This window comes from Gastrolobium bilobum, unplaced genomic scaffold, assembly GCF_033153095.1.
Source record: "Gastrolobium bilobum isolate Gb01-03AN ecotype WA unplaced genomic scaffold, APGP_CSIRO_Gbil_v1 utg27228, whole genome shotgun sequence".
NCBI classification, from domain to species: domain Eukaryota; kingdom Viridiplantae; phylum Streptophyta; class Magnoliopsida; order Fabales; family Fabaceae; genus Gastrolobium; species Gastrolobium bilobum.
The window spans coordinates 1-17,627 of NW_026895579.1; the positions used below are offsets into that span (position 1 = coordinate 1).

The window sequence follows — 17,627 nt, forward strand, 5'->3', positions numbered from 1 at the left end:
GCTGTAGGCCGGGCTTGACAAAATTGGCTTATGGCCTATTTATTAAAAAAGCTTTTTTATAAGCCTAAGCCTACTCTACTTTCCTGAAAGGCTAGGCCTGAGCTGGGCTCAATGTAGGCCGAGCCGTAGGCTGGGCTGGGCCAGCCTGGCCCATTTACACCCCTACCAACGACTGATCTTCATAAACTTCCCACCACATGTCTACCAATTTCTTGATGTCTTGTCTGTCCATGTTCTCCTCCTTCCCAGTGAACCTCCACGGCTTAGACTCCTAAATGAAACAATAACCATATATATATATATATTATTTATCAACAATTCATCAAATCTCAAAATGAAACAAAAATTAAATTCATAAATTTATAGAGAAGCATAGTTAGAAATATATAGCACACTCACATTAATACAGTAGTGAACCACTTGAATTTTTTCAAATTCAACATTCTCAGGGTGACGCAACAACATGGCCAGCATAAGGTTGTACACATTAGGTATGGGCTTGTATTTGGCCCTGAAGTACATATTCAGAAAGTCCTACAACACATGAAAACAAATTTACTATTACCCTCTGCGGTTGAATAATTCGATTTATTTATTTCATAAATAACATGTATGTGCTTTCAATTAATTGAGTTAACCTGCTCAGCAAAGGAAGTAGGCTCTGTGACTTGAAGTGTTTTCAGGAGATCATTGTATGTGTCAAGATTAGGCTCATAAACAAACATACCAGCGTTGAAATATAGAGAAGGCTTGGCACCAAATTCAGAGGGCCATTGAACCTTATCGGGGCACTGTTGGCAGTACCCAATCTTATACTGCGGGGTGCTACTCCAAGACTTATCACAAAAACAATCCAACACCGCATAAAAATAATTATCAGGCAGATCGAATAGGTGATCAATATTTCTAAAAACCTGAATGTCAGCGTCTAGATATATCATCTTGCTGTACTCCACGAACTGCAACAATGATTAAATTAATCACAGTAAAGAAACACATATCAGAATCTGCCACCATAATTAAAACAGACCACTTCTTGTTTACAATTGCTAAAGTGCAAAAAAAGAAAAGAAATTATGTTAAAGTAAAAGACACCAATATTACAACGTATAACACATGTAACAGTAAAGAAAACATGTACCTCCCAAATACGTAGCTTGGAGTAATTAATGACAAAATAGTCACGGGCAAACTTGTTCTGATTCTCAGGAGGAAGGACAGGTTCAATCTCCCTCACAAGGCAACCTTGGGAGTGTAGAAGCTTACGGTGTTCTTCAGGAACATCAGGCAAGACCGCAACCACAAGAGGGTACATGGTCTTGACCTTCCTCAGTCCTTTAGCCAAACTCACAACACCCTTGACATAGTCACCGTTCCCTGCCAAGAAAGTGACAAAGGCACGAGCACGGTCACTCTCAGGCATGAGTTGTTCAGCAGTAGCATTGGCAGCAAATTTGGTGGTATGAGTTGACATGATTTCACTGTGGAAAGGGAGGAAGAAAAAGAAATTAGGATTAAGGGAATGAGTAGCTAAAGAGAGAGTGGTTCACTAATAAGCTAAGAAGAGATTTTGAATTGCAATGTGAGAAATTAGTTGGGGTGGAAGGTTGCTTTTATAGAACTTGAAGGAGGGTTTGACCTTTTATTTTGGAAGGTCTAGAATTTGATCCACCAGATCGTCTCGAAATCATAACACACCAAATTTCATTAAATAATTAAATATTTGGATATTGATATTATCAAATAATATTACTACCATATCTTCATCAATCAACGGTTATTATTTTTTCAAATAAAAATACTTAATTAATTATTAATTCGCAATATAAATGATAATCATTGATTAACGAAAATCAACTATTAAGATATGCTAGTAAGATTATTTGATGGTAATAATATCTTATCCTTGCTTAATTTATACTAGTTGATTACCCGTGCGATGCACGGAGAAAAAAAAAATCGGTTTGTTTGTCCCGTAAACGAATTAATAAGAAAAACGGTTTGTTCGTATGACATTAACGTGTAACTTTTAAGATAGGAACAAAACGAATTATTCCATGGTTGATGTTGCGTAAAATCGGCAAGTGCACCGATCGTACCAAGTAATAAAAGTGAGTAAGATATCGTCCCACGAGGATTGAGGCACCAGATTTAAATTTAACTATTCCTTTCTTATTGGATGAACAAGGGTTGGTTTGAAAATAATGGTATTTGTAACAATTGTGAACTATTCAATATTTCGTGAATAATTCAGAGAGAAATTTGAAGAAATTAAAAAAAAAAAAGATTGAAATTTGAGAAAAATATTAAAAGAAAAACTATTGCAGTAAAGGACGCCACACCTTTCCGATCCCCACCTTGTAATATTGATTAATATTTATATTTAATTACCCAATTGACCAACTAATTCACCATCTATAATTAATGAGTTAAGCCCTAATCCTTTAGTGATCTTAACCTTATTAACCCTATTAGAATCCTAATCCCTTAGAAATCCCTTTTCAAGTTAATCCTTAAGCCCAGTGAATTTTCCACATTTGCAGTTCATGTAGCCTATCCCTATTGCATACATGAACAGTTATCTTACCCTTTGTCAGGAATTAGAATCCCAATATCCCTATTGTGAACCCTAACCCTCGCAATCCTAATAGAGTCGCGAATTCTAAAATATAAAAAAACTAGTCAGACATATTCATGTCTGACAAAACAAATAATGAGAAAGAGTTCATGAAAATGTAAAACCGGAAGAAGAAGAAGTCTTGAATCTTCAGTCACCGAGAGCTTCCTCTCCAATTTCTCCTTGCCAAAAGATGATTTTCAATGGAAAATAATGATTCGAAACAAAACATTCAAAACATGGGGATGATATGAATGGATTTCGAAACAAAACAATTGAATAATAGCAGCATTGTTAATTTCATAAAAAAAAATAGAGATAGTGAGAGACCTGAGCTGAGAAGATTTGTTAAATTTGAGAGAAAGAGGGGTTTTTTTTCCATGGGAATGCAGATGGGCCACGAGGGTTTGTTAAAATTGAGAGAGAGAGGGGTTTTTTCACAAGTTTCGATAGTGGAATAGTAATAGCAATAAAAAAAGATTGAGTGTAGTGTGATATTTGATGGTGTAATGGAGAGTAATTTTATATTATACAAATTTTAAAACAAATAATTTAATAATATTACTAAAATTTTATTTTATATATATATATATATATATATATATAATTTTCTTTAAATTGGGGGGGCGGTGGCCCACATTAGCCCCCCCTAAGTCCGCCTATGGTCATGTGCTAATTAGATGCTCCCTCATTAGCACACAAGACATACATAAGCTATAAATTGGAGCCATCTTTGTCTTTCAAGTTTTTCCTATGACAATGTGAGGGAAGGCTATCCCTGTTGTGGCTTACATTTACATTTTGAACAAAGAATTCCTATGGACATATAAATGAATTCATGAAGATTGCTTCATAAGATTTATGCATTGCTCTTTGGAGTTGCCATTGCTTATCAACAGTCCTGTATTGAGTTTAATTTCCATGCTTGCCTTTCACATTTGGTCCCTTTTCTTTTTCTCAAAGCATTTACCAATTGTTTATTCTGTTATCTGATTTAGATCGACACCATTTTTTAAATTCATGAGCTAGCTAAAATTTTTGCTGTAATTACCATCTACTTTGCGATTCCTTTTAGATGGTTACTATGTCTCTGGCTTTTACACCCAGTATATGTAAGGTCTATGGGTTGACTATCTTATTGTGCCAACCATGTTGATTCTTGCATGCTAAATAGATTTAACATTTCTCCATTAATGATCTTTAGAATGGTGCAATCACATATACGTCCTTTATGGAGACACTACTTCCAAAACACACTGGGACTTATCTTTGTTGTGGATAGCAATAGTCGTGACTGTGTTGTTGAGGCTAGAGATGAGCTCCATATTGGATATTGAATGAGGTAAATAGAAGACAGACAGTGCTGTGTGTGTCTCATGAATTTAAATTATGTGGACAGCGTCACTGAATGAAAGAAGATTGAAGTTTTTTTTCTAATCTAAAGAAGTAGTCTGTTTCTGAAGTTGCTTAGGGGGGAATGATCAGCTATTATTTTATAAACATTATTATTGATAAAATTCCGGTAATAGCTTTTCCTGACTGCCAACTTATGAGCAATGATGGCAAAACTGTTGCATTTAGAAGCTTTATATTTTATATTTTAATTTTTAGTCATGTACATTAACTTGTAGGATGAGTCGAGAGATGCAGTGCTCCTTGTATTTGTCAAACAAACAAGATCTCCCGAATGCCATGAATGCTGCAGAAATCACGGATAAGCTTGGTCTTCATTCTCGTCGTCAACGCCACTGGTATTCAGATCCATTTTTGTTATGTCCGTGATTTGCCTACCTTTTTCTTCTTTCTGATTATCGGATTATGGTGTTGGGTTTTCATTGCAGGTATAACAAACACGTGCCACCTCTGGGGAAGGACTTTACGAGGAACTGGATTGGCTGTTCAACAATATAGCCAATAAAACGTAGGGTTAAATTCTGCTTTTCCCGTATGGATGTTTGTTTTCTATAATTATCTGATTTATATTTGTTTGCTTTCCGTATCTGTATATCAGGCTTAGAAGAAGATAATTTTTTAGGAACACTGCAATCTTGCTTGGCTTCGTGCTTGTTATGTCGTGGATCCGGTCTTTACTTTGTTACTGCATACATTGTTCTTTTGTTTTTTTGTTTTTGTTTTTGTTTTTTTTTTTAACTCTTTTTTAGATAAATGATACATGATACTGTGTTAGCAATTAGTAGGGGTGTAAATGGGCCAGGCTGGCCCAATCTACAGCCCGGCCTACATTAAGTCTGGCTTGGCCCGACCTTTCAGAAAAAGTAGAGTAGGCTTAGGCTTTTAAGAAAACCTTTTTAACAAATAGGCCGTAGGCCAATTTTGCCAAGCCTGGCCCAAAGTCTTGTAGGCTGGCCTATTTAATTTATGGGTTTTATTAGTATCATGTTACATGACCCAAGAAAACTTTCCTACACACACAATTAAGAGGTGGGGTCAACATATTTTTTTTTCTCTTTCATCATTCCACTTTCTCTCTCTTCTTTATTGTGAGAGTAGGAAAATTTTCTTATATCATGCAACATTATTTTCATAAAACCCTTAATTTATTAAAAATAAAATAATATTTATTTTATGTGACATGGCAAAGTTGTTGGGCTTCCTCCTTCAATGCTAAGCCCAAGTCCATTTGAGGGGTTTACTAAAAATCCTAACCCTAATTTCCACCTCCTCTATATGTATTCATTAGTTGTGGGTGGAGGCTAGGTTAAGAGATTAGAGAAAAATTTGAGAGATAATTATTTGATTGTTTGAGCAAAGCTTTATGCTTTGCATTTGAGAAATCTCTAAAGAGAGTTTGAGTGAAACATCTCTAGGGTAGTTTGATTATCACCATTGTTGGAGAGGTTGAGTTAACCACCACATTGGTGATTCTGATTATTTGTAACCATTATTTTCATAGTGGATTTTTGATCTGGACTAGGTCCCGTGAGTTTTTACTTCTTCATTGAAGAAAGTTTTTCCACGTTAAATCTGGTTGTGTTCTTCTCTTTCTTTCTCTCTCTCTCCTGTTTTGTGATTTTTCGTTTTGATTTTTCCGCTGCGCTGCCCGACCTGGTGAAGTTCAGGCCGATGTATTGCCGAGATCCGAGAGCAGGATCTTGTTGATTGACTTCCGCACAAAGGCTGCTTAGCCGAGCTTGAGGGAACCGATTTCCCAACAAAAGTACCTATACCAACCTTAATTTTTAGATGAATGACATTCTCTTGTAGACTTTATTTCAGCACCCAATAATTGTATTTTTCTTATTTTTTTTCATTTCTTTGACTCTATTCATCTATGATATACATTCTAGAGTTGAGGTATTATGTTGACTCTTTCTTGTTTGTTATTTTTTTTCTTATGAGAAGTACTAATGCATGCATGAATGAAACTTTCTCTGCTTTATACAATTATTTTTTTTGCTTAGTATTTACGGTGGTAGGCCTACAAGGTCTGTAGGCCATGTCGGACTTTCTTATTTTTAAAAATAGGTCGGGCTTGGCCTACAAATAAAGACTTTAATAGGCCAGTAGGCCAGATAGACTGAGTTTTTTTTTACGTAGGCTTGGGCCAGGAAGGCCAAAGCCCAGCCCATTTACACCCCTAGCAATCAGCGTTTGTTCGTGAAGATTCTAAATAATTAATGAATTACGAATTATACACATGTCTCTATCCTGTCTGTTTCAGAATTCGTCATTAGTGATTGTTGTCAAAATAATATTTTCATTTTGACCTTTGATTTATTAATTGATCTGGTGGATGTAGTAACAAATTTAACTTCATGATACGATGACTAACAGAAACCGCACCGATAAATTCCGATTGATTCTTCTCCTTTGAACAGTGTTTTTCCTATAAAGTAATTAGAACCAAAGAATTTTGTAACTGAACCAAACGTGGGATTTGTAGATGGGTGTAAAGATGGGAATTGTCTTTTTGTTTGAGGATAAATTCATGAATATTTGCATTTAACTGAAAATTTTCTATGGTAAAGTTTTTCAAAGTAAGATTTCTTTTCAAATTCTTTTTGTGCAATTTATATAAAAATTAGTTCATGTATAGAAAATTTTAATGATTTTGGTACCATGAAAATTTATTTTTAAATTATATTTTTGACTATATATTTGTACCCTCTCGCCTGGTTTGCAGCAGGCTTCATATGACCCGGGTGTTAATAGGCTCGGCAGAAAAACGTCTGCGTGTGTTTGAGCTTTAAAGCATAAACTAAGCTAAGTCTAAGATTTGTTGTACCTTCCATCTCGACTTATATTAAGCCCAATACGCCTTTGGTGTTAGCCGTGTTGTCCAGTAAGTTGACAACATGTTCACTAGTATGGATGGATGTGGAACCGGTTCAGTCAATCCGATATCTTTCGCTTATCTGATATTCAAGAATATGTTTACAAATTGCAACATGGCAAAATGAACATCACAGACTATTTCACAGAGAAGATGTTTACAAATTGCAACAAGGCGAAATGAACATCACAAACTTTTTCAGAGTTGAAGACTCTACGGGACGAACTTGATAATCTTCTTCTCTTGCCTGCTTGTACCGGTCCTATTATCTGCAATTGTGGTCTTCTTGAATTGATAATAACACATAAAGATCAAGATCAAATGCTCATGTCAGGTCTCAACTCATGCTATAACTTAACAATGTACAGGACTAAAAATTAAAACAAAATATAAAGCTTCTAAATGCAACAGTTTTACCATCATTGCTCATAAGTTGGCAGTCAGGAAAGGCTATTACCGGAAGTTGATCAATAATAATTAATGGTCATAAAATAATATAGCTGATCATTAATTCTTCACTCTAAGCAATTTCAGAAACAGACTACTTTTTCAGATCAGAAATTCCTTTTCAATCAGTTACGCTGTCGACATAATTTGAATTCATGAGATACACACAGTGTGAACACCTTATTTTGTCAGCACCAAGTGTCTTCTATTTACCTCATTCAACATCCGATGGAGCTCATCTCTAGCCTCAACAACACGGTCACGATCATTTCTATCCACAAGCCCATGTGTGTTTTGGAAGACACCTCTATAAAGGATGTATCTGTGATTGCACCATTCTAAAGATCATTGATGGAGAAATGTTAAATCAAAATATATGCTAGTATTCTATAATATGGACTGCATCCTTATTTAATTGTTTCTTCGCTCAGTTCGGTGAATTAAGAATTTGCATGGGAACTATCTTTTTTTTTTTTTTATATATATATATTGACTTTGCATGATGACCGTACGTACACCGTTAAAGATGTTTATACTTACATCGTCACTTTCTGATTGGCTCTTTTCGGCCTTGATTTCACGTCAGTATCAGTACGATACAATATGCTCGGATCTAACTATTAATAAATAATCAAGCAAATAAAGTAGTGAAGGTCCTCAAGCAAATGAACTAACAATTATTTTTTTGGATGCACATGTAATTAGTATCAATAATTAACTTTTTAATCGGTTACATTTTAATTCATAATTGATTATTTATTTTCATATGTTATATTTTAAAAAATAACAAACCATTAGGACTAGTCTAATGGTGAGAAATTTAGGTAAGTTATATTTGATTATATATTCAATTTTCACTTGTATAAAAAAAAAATAAGAGATAAAAAATAACTGCATTCATTTAGAGAAGGGTCGCACGGTAATGCATATAATAATTCGGAATTCAACGAAACAGGCGTCCTTGCATCTCATGTTAATCAACGATCATGAGATTGAGAGAAGATTAATGCTCGAAAGCTACGCGCACGTCAAACATATATAGATAACATAGTTACATCGCTCGTTACAATAATGTTTAGTTTGAAGACGTGCAACATTGGACCGAATAGTGTAAGCAACTAAATACCAATAGTGTGTAAGCATTGATGATGGCTAGACTGCATATCGTGATGCTTTTGGTATGCAGTACAAATTGTAGCGTAAAAATCGTTAATGTTATAATTGTAATCATCATCAATATTGCAATTATAATCATCATTAATACTGCAATAGTAACAAACGGTGTTAGAAACAGAAATTATATATATATTTTTAATGTATATCATAGCTATAACAGAAATTAAGGGAGAAAGATATCAATCAATCAACAGAAAAGGAGAAAAATTGCCACGAAAATAAAAAATTCATTTAATGAAATGAAAGATATATCCACAGCCCATGGCTTATAATGGAAAACAAATTAATCAGACTCATAAAAAAAAAGGTTAAATAACGACAAGCTATATGATATGTGATTCGCTATACGGGAAGGACATCCAAATTAAAACCATACTCGTTTAGTTAGAAGACCCAAAAACGAAAAAAATAAATGACGAATATTCTCAGCTCAACTTAATTGCTGTACTTGACGCCATTAGCTTCAATATGTCTCATCGTCATAAACCTCCCACCACATGTCCACCAATTTCTTGATATCTTGTCTGTCCATGTTCTCCTCCTTCCCAGTGAACCTCCATGGCTTAGACCCCTAAATGAAACAATAACCATATATATATATAGATATCAACAATTCATCAAATCTCAAAATGAAACAAAAATTAAATTCATAAATTTATAGAGAAGCATAGTTAGAAATTGCACACTCACATTAGTACAGTAGTGAACCACTTTAACTTTTTCAAAGTCAACATTCTCAGGGTGACGCCACAACATGGCCAGCATAAGGTTGTACACATTAGGTATGGGCTTGTATTTGGCCTTGAAGTACATATTCAGAAAGTCCTACAACACATGAAAACAAATTTACTATTACCCTCTGCGGTTGAATAATTCGATTTATTTATTTCATAAATAACATGTATGTGCTTTCAATTAATTGAGTTAACCTGCTCAGCAAAGGAAGTAGGCTCTGTGACTTGAAGTGTTTTCAGGAGATCATTGTATGTGTCAAGATTAGGCTCATAAACAAACATACCAGCGTTGAAATATAGAGAAGGCTGTAGGAAATCTTAGATTTATGCGGAAGCGGTTTAGGACCTAGTACATTGGTATGCTTACTGAATCATCATTGTTTCACAATTACCTCTTGGTGTGCAGGTCTCGTGTAGAATCTTCCCTTGTAGGATTCCTCTTCACGAACAGCTCACCTCAGCGCCGCAGCACGAACAACCTCCTTGAAGCTGGACTGTGGCAGATCTTCCAAACTATCTCTCGAGGAGGAAGGGGAAGTGTGTGGGCACTGATTAGATTCAGAGCTTGCCTCTTTCTCACAAAAAAAGACCTTTTTTTTTGGCTGATGACTTAAGAGGTACTATTTATATGGGTTCCAAGAAACCCTAGCTCATTGGGCTCTAGGTTCCTTGGGCTCTTCTCATATTAATAACCCATTTGGGCTTTAGTAAAAGAGCAAACCCAACAATCTCCCACTTGCTCTTTTGGATACAAACTTGAGTCGTAAAACCCAAGATCATGTAACCCATAAGTCATCATCTATCCGAAAAATACCCCATCCCTTGTCTCAAGCTAGCTTGGGGATCTACCATATGTTATTAATCAAGGCTCCTGATAATCAACGAATGATTATCTAATTCGGTGCTACTCCACTAAAAGCCCGAACTTGAACTCCAAGATTAACAACACTTATAACATGAATATGCATCGCCCCTTTCTAGAATGTCTATAATTGATTGACAAGTTTTCTGTAACTCAATCAATTATTTATTCCCTTGACTATGATAGTTTCTTTAATGGATTACATGCACTGGCCAGTGTCTTTAATATCCAAGTACCGAAACATATCAAGGGGACATATCCTACAAATTCCATGTTGTTTATCTCATAAATACCGATAATCAAATAATCTCACTCCCAAAATACCGAGTTATTGGCCGTCAATAGATCGAACCTCACCCGTTGGTAAATCAAAGAATGAAAACTATTTGATTACCTATTTATAATAAACTCAGGATTAAGAGCAATTACATAACTATAGTTAACTAGAGATTTGATACCTTATGACAGAAAAACAACCTTAATCAAATCTCTCCTTGATCCTTTCAATGTGAATGTTAACTCACACCAATATTTTACAATGATTCAGACAAAACCATTTCATAAAATATTGCAGCCTAAATAAAGTGCCCAACTTTATTTAACAGCTGTGAATCCATTCATCAATTGTGAGAACCTATGATCATGTCCTCTATGAACGTATCCATATGATCATATACTCCACAATTTGATCCGGACCTTTATGTTTGTAAATAGCGCGCAAAATAAATAAATATAACCTTATTTATAAAATTCAGAAAATGATTTTATTGTTTCATCGTCTTATTCCAAGAGCACAATAAAACCAATAACTCTCACTTGCTTAATGCAAGTCTGGGATCCTCCTAAGACCCAAAGAAGTAACATGCCTCTCGAACACAAGTTCAGGCAAACTCTTAGTAACTGGGTCTGCAAGATCCACCTCTAATGCTATCTGAGTTTAGTGAAAAATTCATAGCTCGAGGTTGATTTTCTTGAGTCAACATCCACTTGAAATAACTGAATTTTTAAAAACTCAGCTTTTCAAGACTCCCACTAGAGTATACCAGCATATAATCTCTCGTTCTCCAAAGATACTTGAGTACATGCTTAACAATTATCTAGTATTCCTCTAGGTTCAAAATGGTACTATCTCACTACTCCCACTGCGTGACAGATGTCTGGTTTAACGCCCAACATGATATGCATGAGTCTACCTTTGCCAAAGCATAAGATATCTTGCTCATGCATTCTTCCTTCTTAGAAGTCTTTGATCACTCCTTAGGAAGATGAATTCCACATCTGAGAATTATAATTCTTCCCTTAGAATTCTCATGTTAAATTTTGGCAAGAGTTTTGTCAATGTAAGTAGCCTGAGGTGATGCCAACAACTTATTCTTCCGGTCTCATAAGAGTTTTATACCAAGAATATAATTGGCTTCCCCAGTACTTCCATACCAAAACACTAACTTAGCCAACTCTTTATGCTTGATATTACCTCCACATTGTTTCTAATAAGGAGCATATCATCTACATAAAGTACCAGAAAAACTACTGTCTTCCGTTGGATCCTTTACATACAAATACACATTATTCATCAAGGTTCTCTCAAAATCAAAATTTTGATAACCTGATCAAAACTGATGTTCCAAGACCTGGATGCTTGCTTAAGACTATGAAATAGACTTTCACAACTTGCATACCGTGTGTTTCTACCCATTTGCTATAAACCCTTTTTGGTTGTAGTATGCAGATATCCTGACATCCAACTCCCAAAATGTATTCTCATAATTGAGACTTATAGCAACTAAGAGAATCTGGATAGACTCAAGCATGGCGTCTGGCAAAAAATGCCTGCAAGCTAGCTTTGAAGGTTTTCACCTTTCTGTCCATCCTCTCTTTGCCTTTTATGTCCACATGCGCCTTGTGGGTTTTACCCCTCTTGGTGTCTTTACTAGGACCGAACGGAGTTGAAATACAAGTATTTCATCTCATTGTTCATAGCTTGAGCAACACTTGATCAACAACATCTTCTAGTGCATTATCGTAACTAGTAGGATCAATATCACTCAACAAGAGACAACTTGAGAGTTAACAAGGTTCTCTCCCATTACGAATGTACTGCACTAGACCTTGTGTATTTATAGGTAAAACAAAAAGTGGGTCAAATGATGGATCTTCAATTTCTTGAGGATCCGCTTATCCTTGATATTGTTCCTTTACATGTGATACCAATATTTCTACTAGTTTCACTTATATATTATCATGTTGAATTTCCAATCATGGTTCTCTTGTTTGTTCACTTAGAGATATATCTATCCCCTCTTGAACAATCAAGGGAACAGTGGATGAAGCTTCTAGAGATTCTGGAAATTCTTGATCTGAGATAAATCTCATCAAGAATAACCTAACTTAAAAGCTTATAATTTCTCATCTAGTCCTCCTTTAAGAAAATCATGTGAGTGCTCACTTAGATTATCTTGTCCTTAAGACTAAATAAGAAATCATCCCTAGTTCTCTTAGGGTAGCCAAAAGATATGCACTCTTCCATACAAGATTCCATCTTATTTGACTGCTGTTGTAGGACGTGTGTCGTAGCACCCTAAATCCGAATATGGTTTGATCTGGGCTTGCACCCTTTCCATAATTCTTTAGGTGTCTTTACAACAAACTTTGACGGAATCAAGTTAAGAAGGTACATTTCCTTCTCTTAGGCATCTCCCTTGAACAACATTGACAAAAATGAATAACTGAACATGATCTTCACCAAGTCTAGAAATGTTTGATTTTTGCATACTGCAACTTCATTCAACTAACGCGTTCTTAGAGTTGACAGTTACGAAAACTATCCCCTCTTAAATCAGGTAAGACCTGAAATTACCAGACAGGTAGCCAAACACTTTAGTAGACCAAAATGGTTTTTGATTTGAACACCTACATGCTTTTCTGCCTCAGACTTACACCTCTTGGAAATTTTCAAAAGCGTTAGACTTATGGCGCACTTGGTTCATCTGTCCAAATCAAGAGTAAACATTCATATAATGAAGTACTCATCACCTCTTCTGGTCTGAACGCTAATTGGTCCACATACATTAGTATGTACCAGTTCCAGTTAAATAGTTGCGCAAACCTTTTTGGCCCTTGTAGGATTGCTTGGCCACTTTACCTTCCAAATAGGACTAACATGTAGCTGTTAGTTAAAAGATTCTTGAACTTTCAGTCTCTCTTTTAACTAAAACATATTTTCTACTTGAGATAATGTGACTCAATCACAAAGGCCAAAGTTATGTTTCATTTGAAACTTTTATTCTTTGGTGAAAATCCTTGTTCATCATCCTTTCCATTCAACACAAAAATTTAGGGGGTATAAGACAAAGGTAATAAAGACTATTTAAACAATGTACCAGAAAAAACAAGACGAAGATGAACTTCGAAATGTAACTGAGGAATCAATTGCATTGTCAACCCATGTTTTAACCAAAACAACTAACAAAAATTGAATTCCTCTTGAAATCTGGAACAAATAAACAGTCACCCAAAACCATAGTCTTATTAATAACTTGTCCTACTGCAAATGCAGACACAAGTTCCCAATTTCAAGCTTAAAATATCTATGTCCATTGCTGACAGGTATGCCATGTTTGAACTACTACAAAGAGTAACAAACATAATCAGTGATTCCTGAATCAATAATTCATTCACTGATCAGGCCTTGATATGCCCATGTCAGGTTCTTTTCATCACCTCTGGGCAATTTTTCTTTCAGTATCCCTTCAGTCTGCACTTGAAGAACTTGCCTTGCGGCTTCTTCATAGCAACTGGTTTGACAACTGATAACCAAGTCATTTTGTTCTTGTTACCACCCTTGGGTTTCCCTTTGGATTTAACAAGACTCTTAGCAAAACCTGCACTGACTGCATTCTGTCTAGCAGAGCTGCTAGACGCAGCAAACATGTCATTAAGAGTCTGAAGCATTTCTACTCCACTCTTAATCATGTACACTTGTTTCTGCAAGTATTTAGAAAGACTGACAATAATATAGCAGCGAACTACCATATCTGCCCTTTCCTAATCTGAGAAATGCATCTTAGTTTCCGAAGACGCATCCTCTGCAGCTTGCTATGGCCCTCGCATTGTCAGAACAAATTTTAGCTTCCATGTTTTAGAACAATATCAAAAAAATTTCTTTTCACTTATTCATAGTTGGTACTATCTAGAGGTTTTCGACTCAAAATCATTTCTAAGATATTTTCTGAAAAACATATAAAGCACACAATTACAAACAAATAATGCAATAAACAAACGAAGTGCAAGTAGATTCTCATAACTACTCTTGTTTATTGTTAACAATCCTTCAGTTTATCTTTACAAGGCTCACGATGGGCAAGTCACTTGTAAAAACCAAAATTGTTATTTGGGCCTTCAGTGCCATTGCCAGAGCCTCGATGGGAGGGTTAACAATTTTACCAAAGTTGAATGTAATTAACCATTGTTTAATTTCAAAATTATCCTTAGTGTCTAAGCATTGCCGACGATGGGCCGTACAATACTTTACTAAAATTTTGAAATTATTAAGATTTAATCTAGTGAAATCTGATTATCCTTATCCGATGGGGCTTCAGCGATAACCATTTCACTAATAAACCCACAAATGGAGCCCGCAGGTTTTAAAATTAATTAATTTTTAAAACCTTCACCCATTCAACATTTTTGTTTGAGAATTTTCATAAGCCCAGTCGAATTCATTGTAATTTCAAAATTATCTTTAATAACTTTGAAATTATTAAGGCCCAATAAAATCCAATCATGCTTATCCGTTGGGGCCTCACATGATTATTTTATTGATAGGCCCACAATGCGCCTGGAGGTTAAATTAATTTCTTAATTTAAATCTCCTCCCATAGATATTTAAGTCCAATCTAATAAAATCTAATCATGCTTATTCGATGGGACTTCACATGATTATTTTATTAATGGTCCTATAATGCGCTTGAAGGTTAAATTAATCTCTTAATTTAAATCTCCTTCCATTCAACATAAGCAACATTTTCTAATTTCCAAGAATTATTTAATTGAGAGTATCCTTTGTTTGATTTCAAAAACTATATAAGTAAGAGCGCCGATAAACGTGCACTAAGCTTAACATAATTTTGAAAGCATTAAGGTCCTGAAATCCGGTCACTTTACGTCAGCGTGTGCTCCAAACAATCATGATACATGAATGTTGTATGCAGCGTGTGTTATTCCATGACCATTTTAGAAAACCCACAAATTACTCGCAAAATAAAAGAATTCTCTTAGGAAATTTTTTCTAATTATTTTTCTAGATTTAAATCATCCAAATAGTTGACTTAATTATTAATCTAGATTGCAACAATCATAATAATTATCATTTATGAGGATAATTTGAAATCAAAATAATTTCCATAACGATTATTTGTCTTGATGTTAATTATCCAAAATTAATTAATTCAATTATTAATCTAGATTTTTAATAAAAATCATAATAATTATTAATTAATTTCTTAGGATGATTTAAAATCAAAATAATCTCATAATAACTATCATACTAGTCGCTGAAGACATAATAGCTATTATGCTCATGCAATCATACAAGTTATGCAACAATATGGCACCACCTATTCTATATGGCATGTTATCGCAATAAAGCATGTTATCAATCATATAATTTATACCAATCAATAAAAGCATTAAATAATAAATCATAATTACTTTAATCCATGACCTTCCTATTTTAAAGAAAATAAAATAAAATAAAATTAAATAATACAACTTTGGAATTCGACTTTCGCCTAGCCCATAGTATCTGTCTCAAGCCCCTTTAGGGTTTCATGGGCCCAAAAGCCCAAAGACCCAATCCTTTGGCGAGAAACCCTAGGACGCGAAAGAGGAACCCTAGCCGTCAGGTCTGCCGCGCCGTCACCCGAAGTCAAATCAGGCTGAAACTCCAGGAGAAGGACCGCCACGTAGAGACGAGTGCACCGCCGCCGGAACCACCCAAAAAGGTGGCCGGACGCTCCCTCACTCTCCCATTATTTTCTGGAGAGTGGCGGCCACTCTCAGCCTCTTGTGGAGGCGCGTGGTGGAGCGTGGAGTCTCCGATGGCGGTGATCCACCCACCGTTGCGTTCGTATTTCCGTCCTCTTTCCAACCATATATAGATCTTCTGATTCCGAGATCGGGAAGACCTCAAAAAGTCTTCGACAGTACTGACTGCGCATCTTACTCGCGGTTTCTCGATCTTGAACTTTTACAAAATATTGGAAAAATACACAGAAATTTCGAAAATAAATAAAAACAGCAAGGAGGAAACCTAATCATATGGGATTAGCCTCCTTGTTACAAATCGAGAAATACACGAGAGACCCTAACCATGGATTAAAGCATTTTTACCGATTAAAATTTAAACTTTTATGAAAATGAATTATAAAATACACATGCTAGATTCATACCATAATCCTAGAATCCTAGGTGCCACATTTCAAGAAGCAAAACTAATTACATGAATAGTGAAACTAGATTCACATACCAATGTACAGCCAAGGCTCTGATACCAATTGTAGGAAATCTTAGATTTATGCGGAAGCGGTTTAGGACCTAGTACATTGGTATGCTTACCGAATCATCCTTGTTTCACAATTACCTCTCGGTGCGCAGGTCTCGTGTAGAATCTTCCCTTGTAGGATTCCTCTTCACGAACAGCTCACCTCAGTGCCGCAGCACGAACAACCTCCTTGAAGCTGGACTGTGGCAGATCTTCCAAACTATCTCTCGAGGAGGAAGGGGAAGTGTGTGGGCACTGATTAGATTATGAGCTTGCCTCTTTCTCACAAAGAAGACCTTGGAGGCTGATGACTTAAGAGGTACTATTTATATGGGTTCCAATTCCAAGAAACCCTAGCTCATTGGGCTCTAGGTTCCTTGGGCTCTTCTCATACTAATAACCCATTTGGGCTTTAGTAAAAGAGCAAACCCAACAGTTACACACCTATTTATTTATTAATTTATTTTCCTAAGTTACTCAACCCACATTTGAGATAACAAAGAAATTTAGAAATTAACATCTTTGAAGGAATAAATTTTTAGTACTAATATTCAATGGGATGATGATATTATAATTACATATTTTTAGGAATATATAATTATAATATTAAATTTTTTTCTCTCTCTATCTCAGTAGACAAGTTTCTGAAAAGTTTACGAAGAAAGAGAATTTTTTTTTTAATATTATAATTGTATATTTTCTAAAATACGTAATTATAATACGGTTGTTGCATTGAGTAATCAGTTCGAGGATAGTCCTAAAAATTTGTTCCTTTGAGAAAGAAAAGAAAAGCCAAAGCCAAAGCGAAAAGGGAAAGTTGGTTGAGCTAACCTTATAAGATATACTTCCAGTTCATTTGGTGTGTATATAAATATATATATATATATCTTCATCACTCCAAAGTTCAAGAGAAACCCTCTATTGTTTCTGTAAAGGGAACCAAACACTTGTTTTCT

The 17,627-nt window shown here is 35.3% G+C and overlaps 2 protein-coding genes and 1 pseudogene across 2 annotated transcripts; 1 reads left to right on the plus strand and 2 right to left on the minus strand.

Annotated features, from left to right (window-relative positions):
- Positions 1–166: 166 nt before the first annotated feature.
- On the minus strand, positions 167–1,474 carry LOC133317608 (galactinol synthase 2-like; the record flags this gene model as incomplete). Its single annotated transcript, XM_061519469.1, has 4 exons — positions 1,142–1,474; positions 639–959; positions 400–534; positions 167–271 (listed from the first exon to the last, which is right to left on the minus strand). Coding segments are annotated over exons 1-4 (894 nt in total), but the record flags the coding sequence as incomplete, so codon positions are not given.
- Positions 1,475–3,822: 2,348 nt separating this feature from the next.
- LOC133317635 (ADP-ribosylation factor-like) lies at positions 3,823–5,600 on the plus strand (annotated as a pseudogene).
- Positions 5,601–8,997: 3,397 nt separating this feature from the next.
- LOC133317644 (galactinol synthase 2-like) lies at positions 8,998–9,571 on the minus strand. Its single transcript, XM_061519508.1, has 3 exons — positions 9,464–9,571; positions 9,225–9,359; positions 8,998–9,105 (listed from the first exon to the last, which is right to left on the minus strand). Exons 1-3 carry the CDS (start codon positions 9,548–9,550, stop codon positions 8,998–9,000), a joined length of 330 nt encoding a protein of 109 aa, XP_061375492.1. The 5' UTR covers positions 9,551–9,571.
- Positions 9,572–17,627: the final 8,056 nt, after the last annotated feature.

Bases quoted from the DNA above. Each gene is read 5' to 3' on its own strand.
- LOC133317644 (XM_061519508.1), bottom strand. From the start codon at position 9,550: ATGTTTGTTTATGAGCCTAATCTTGACACATACAATGATCTCCTGAAA. The intron at 9,360-9,463 runs GTTAACTCAATT...CATGTGTTGTAG, and splicing joins CTACTTCCTTTGCTGAGCAG to GACTTTCTGAATATGTACTT. The intron at 9,106-9,224 runs GTGAGTGTGCAA...TGTTTCATTTAG, and splicing joins TGGTTCACTACTGTACTAAT to GGGTCTAAGCCATGGAGGTT.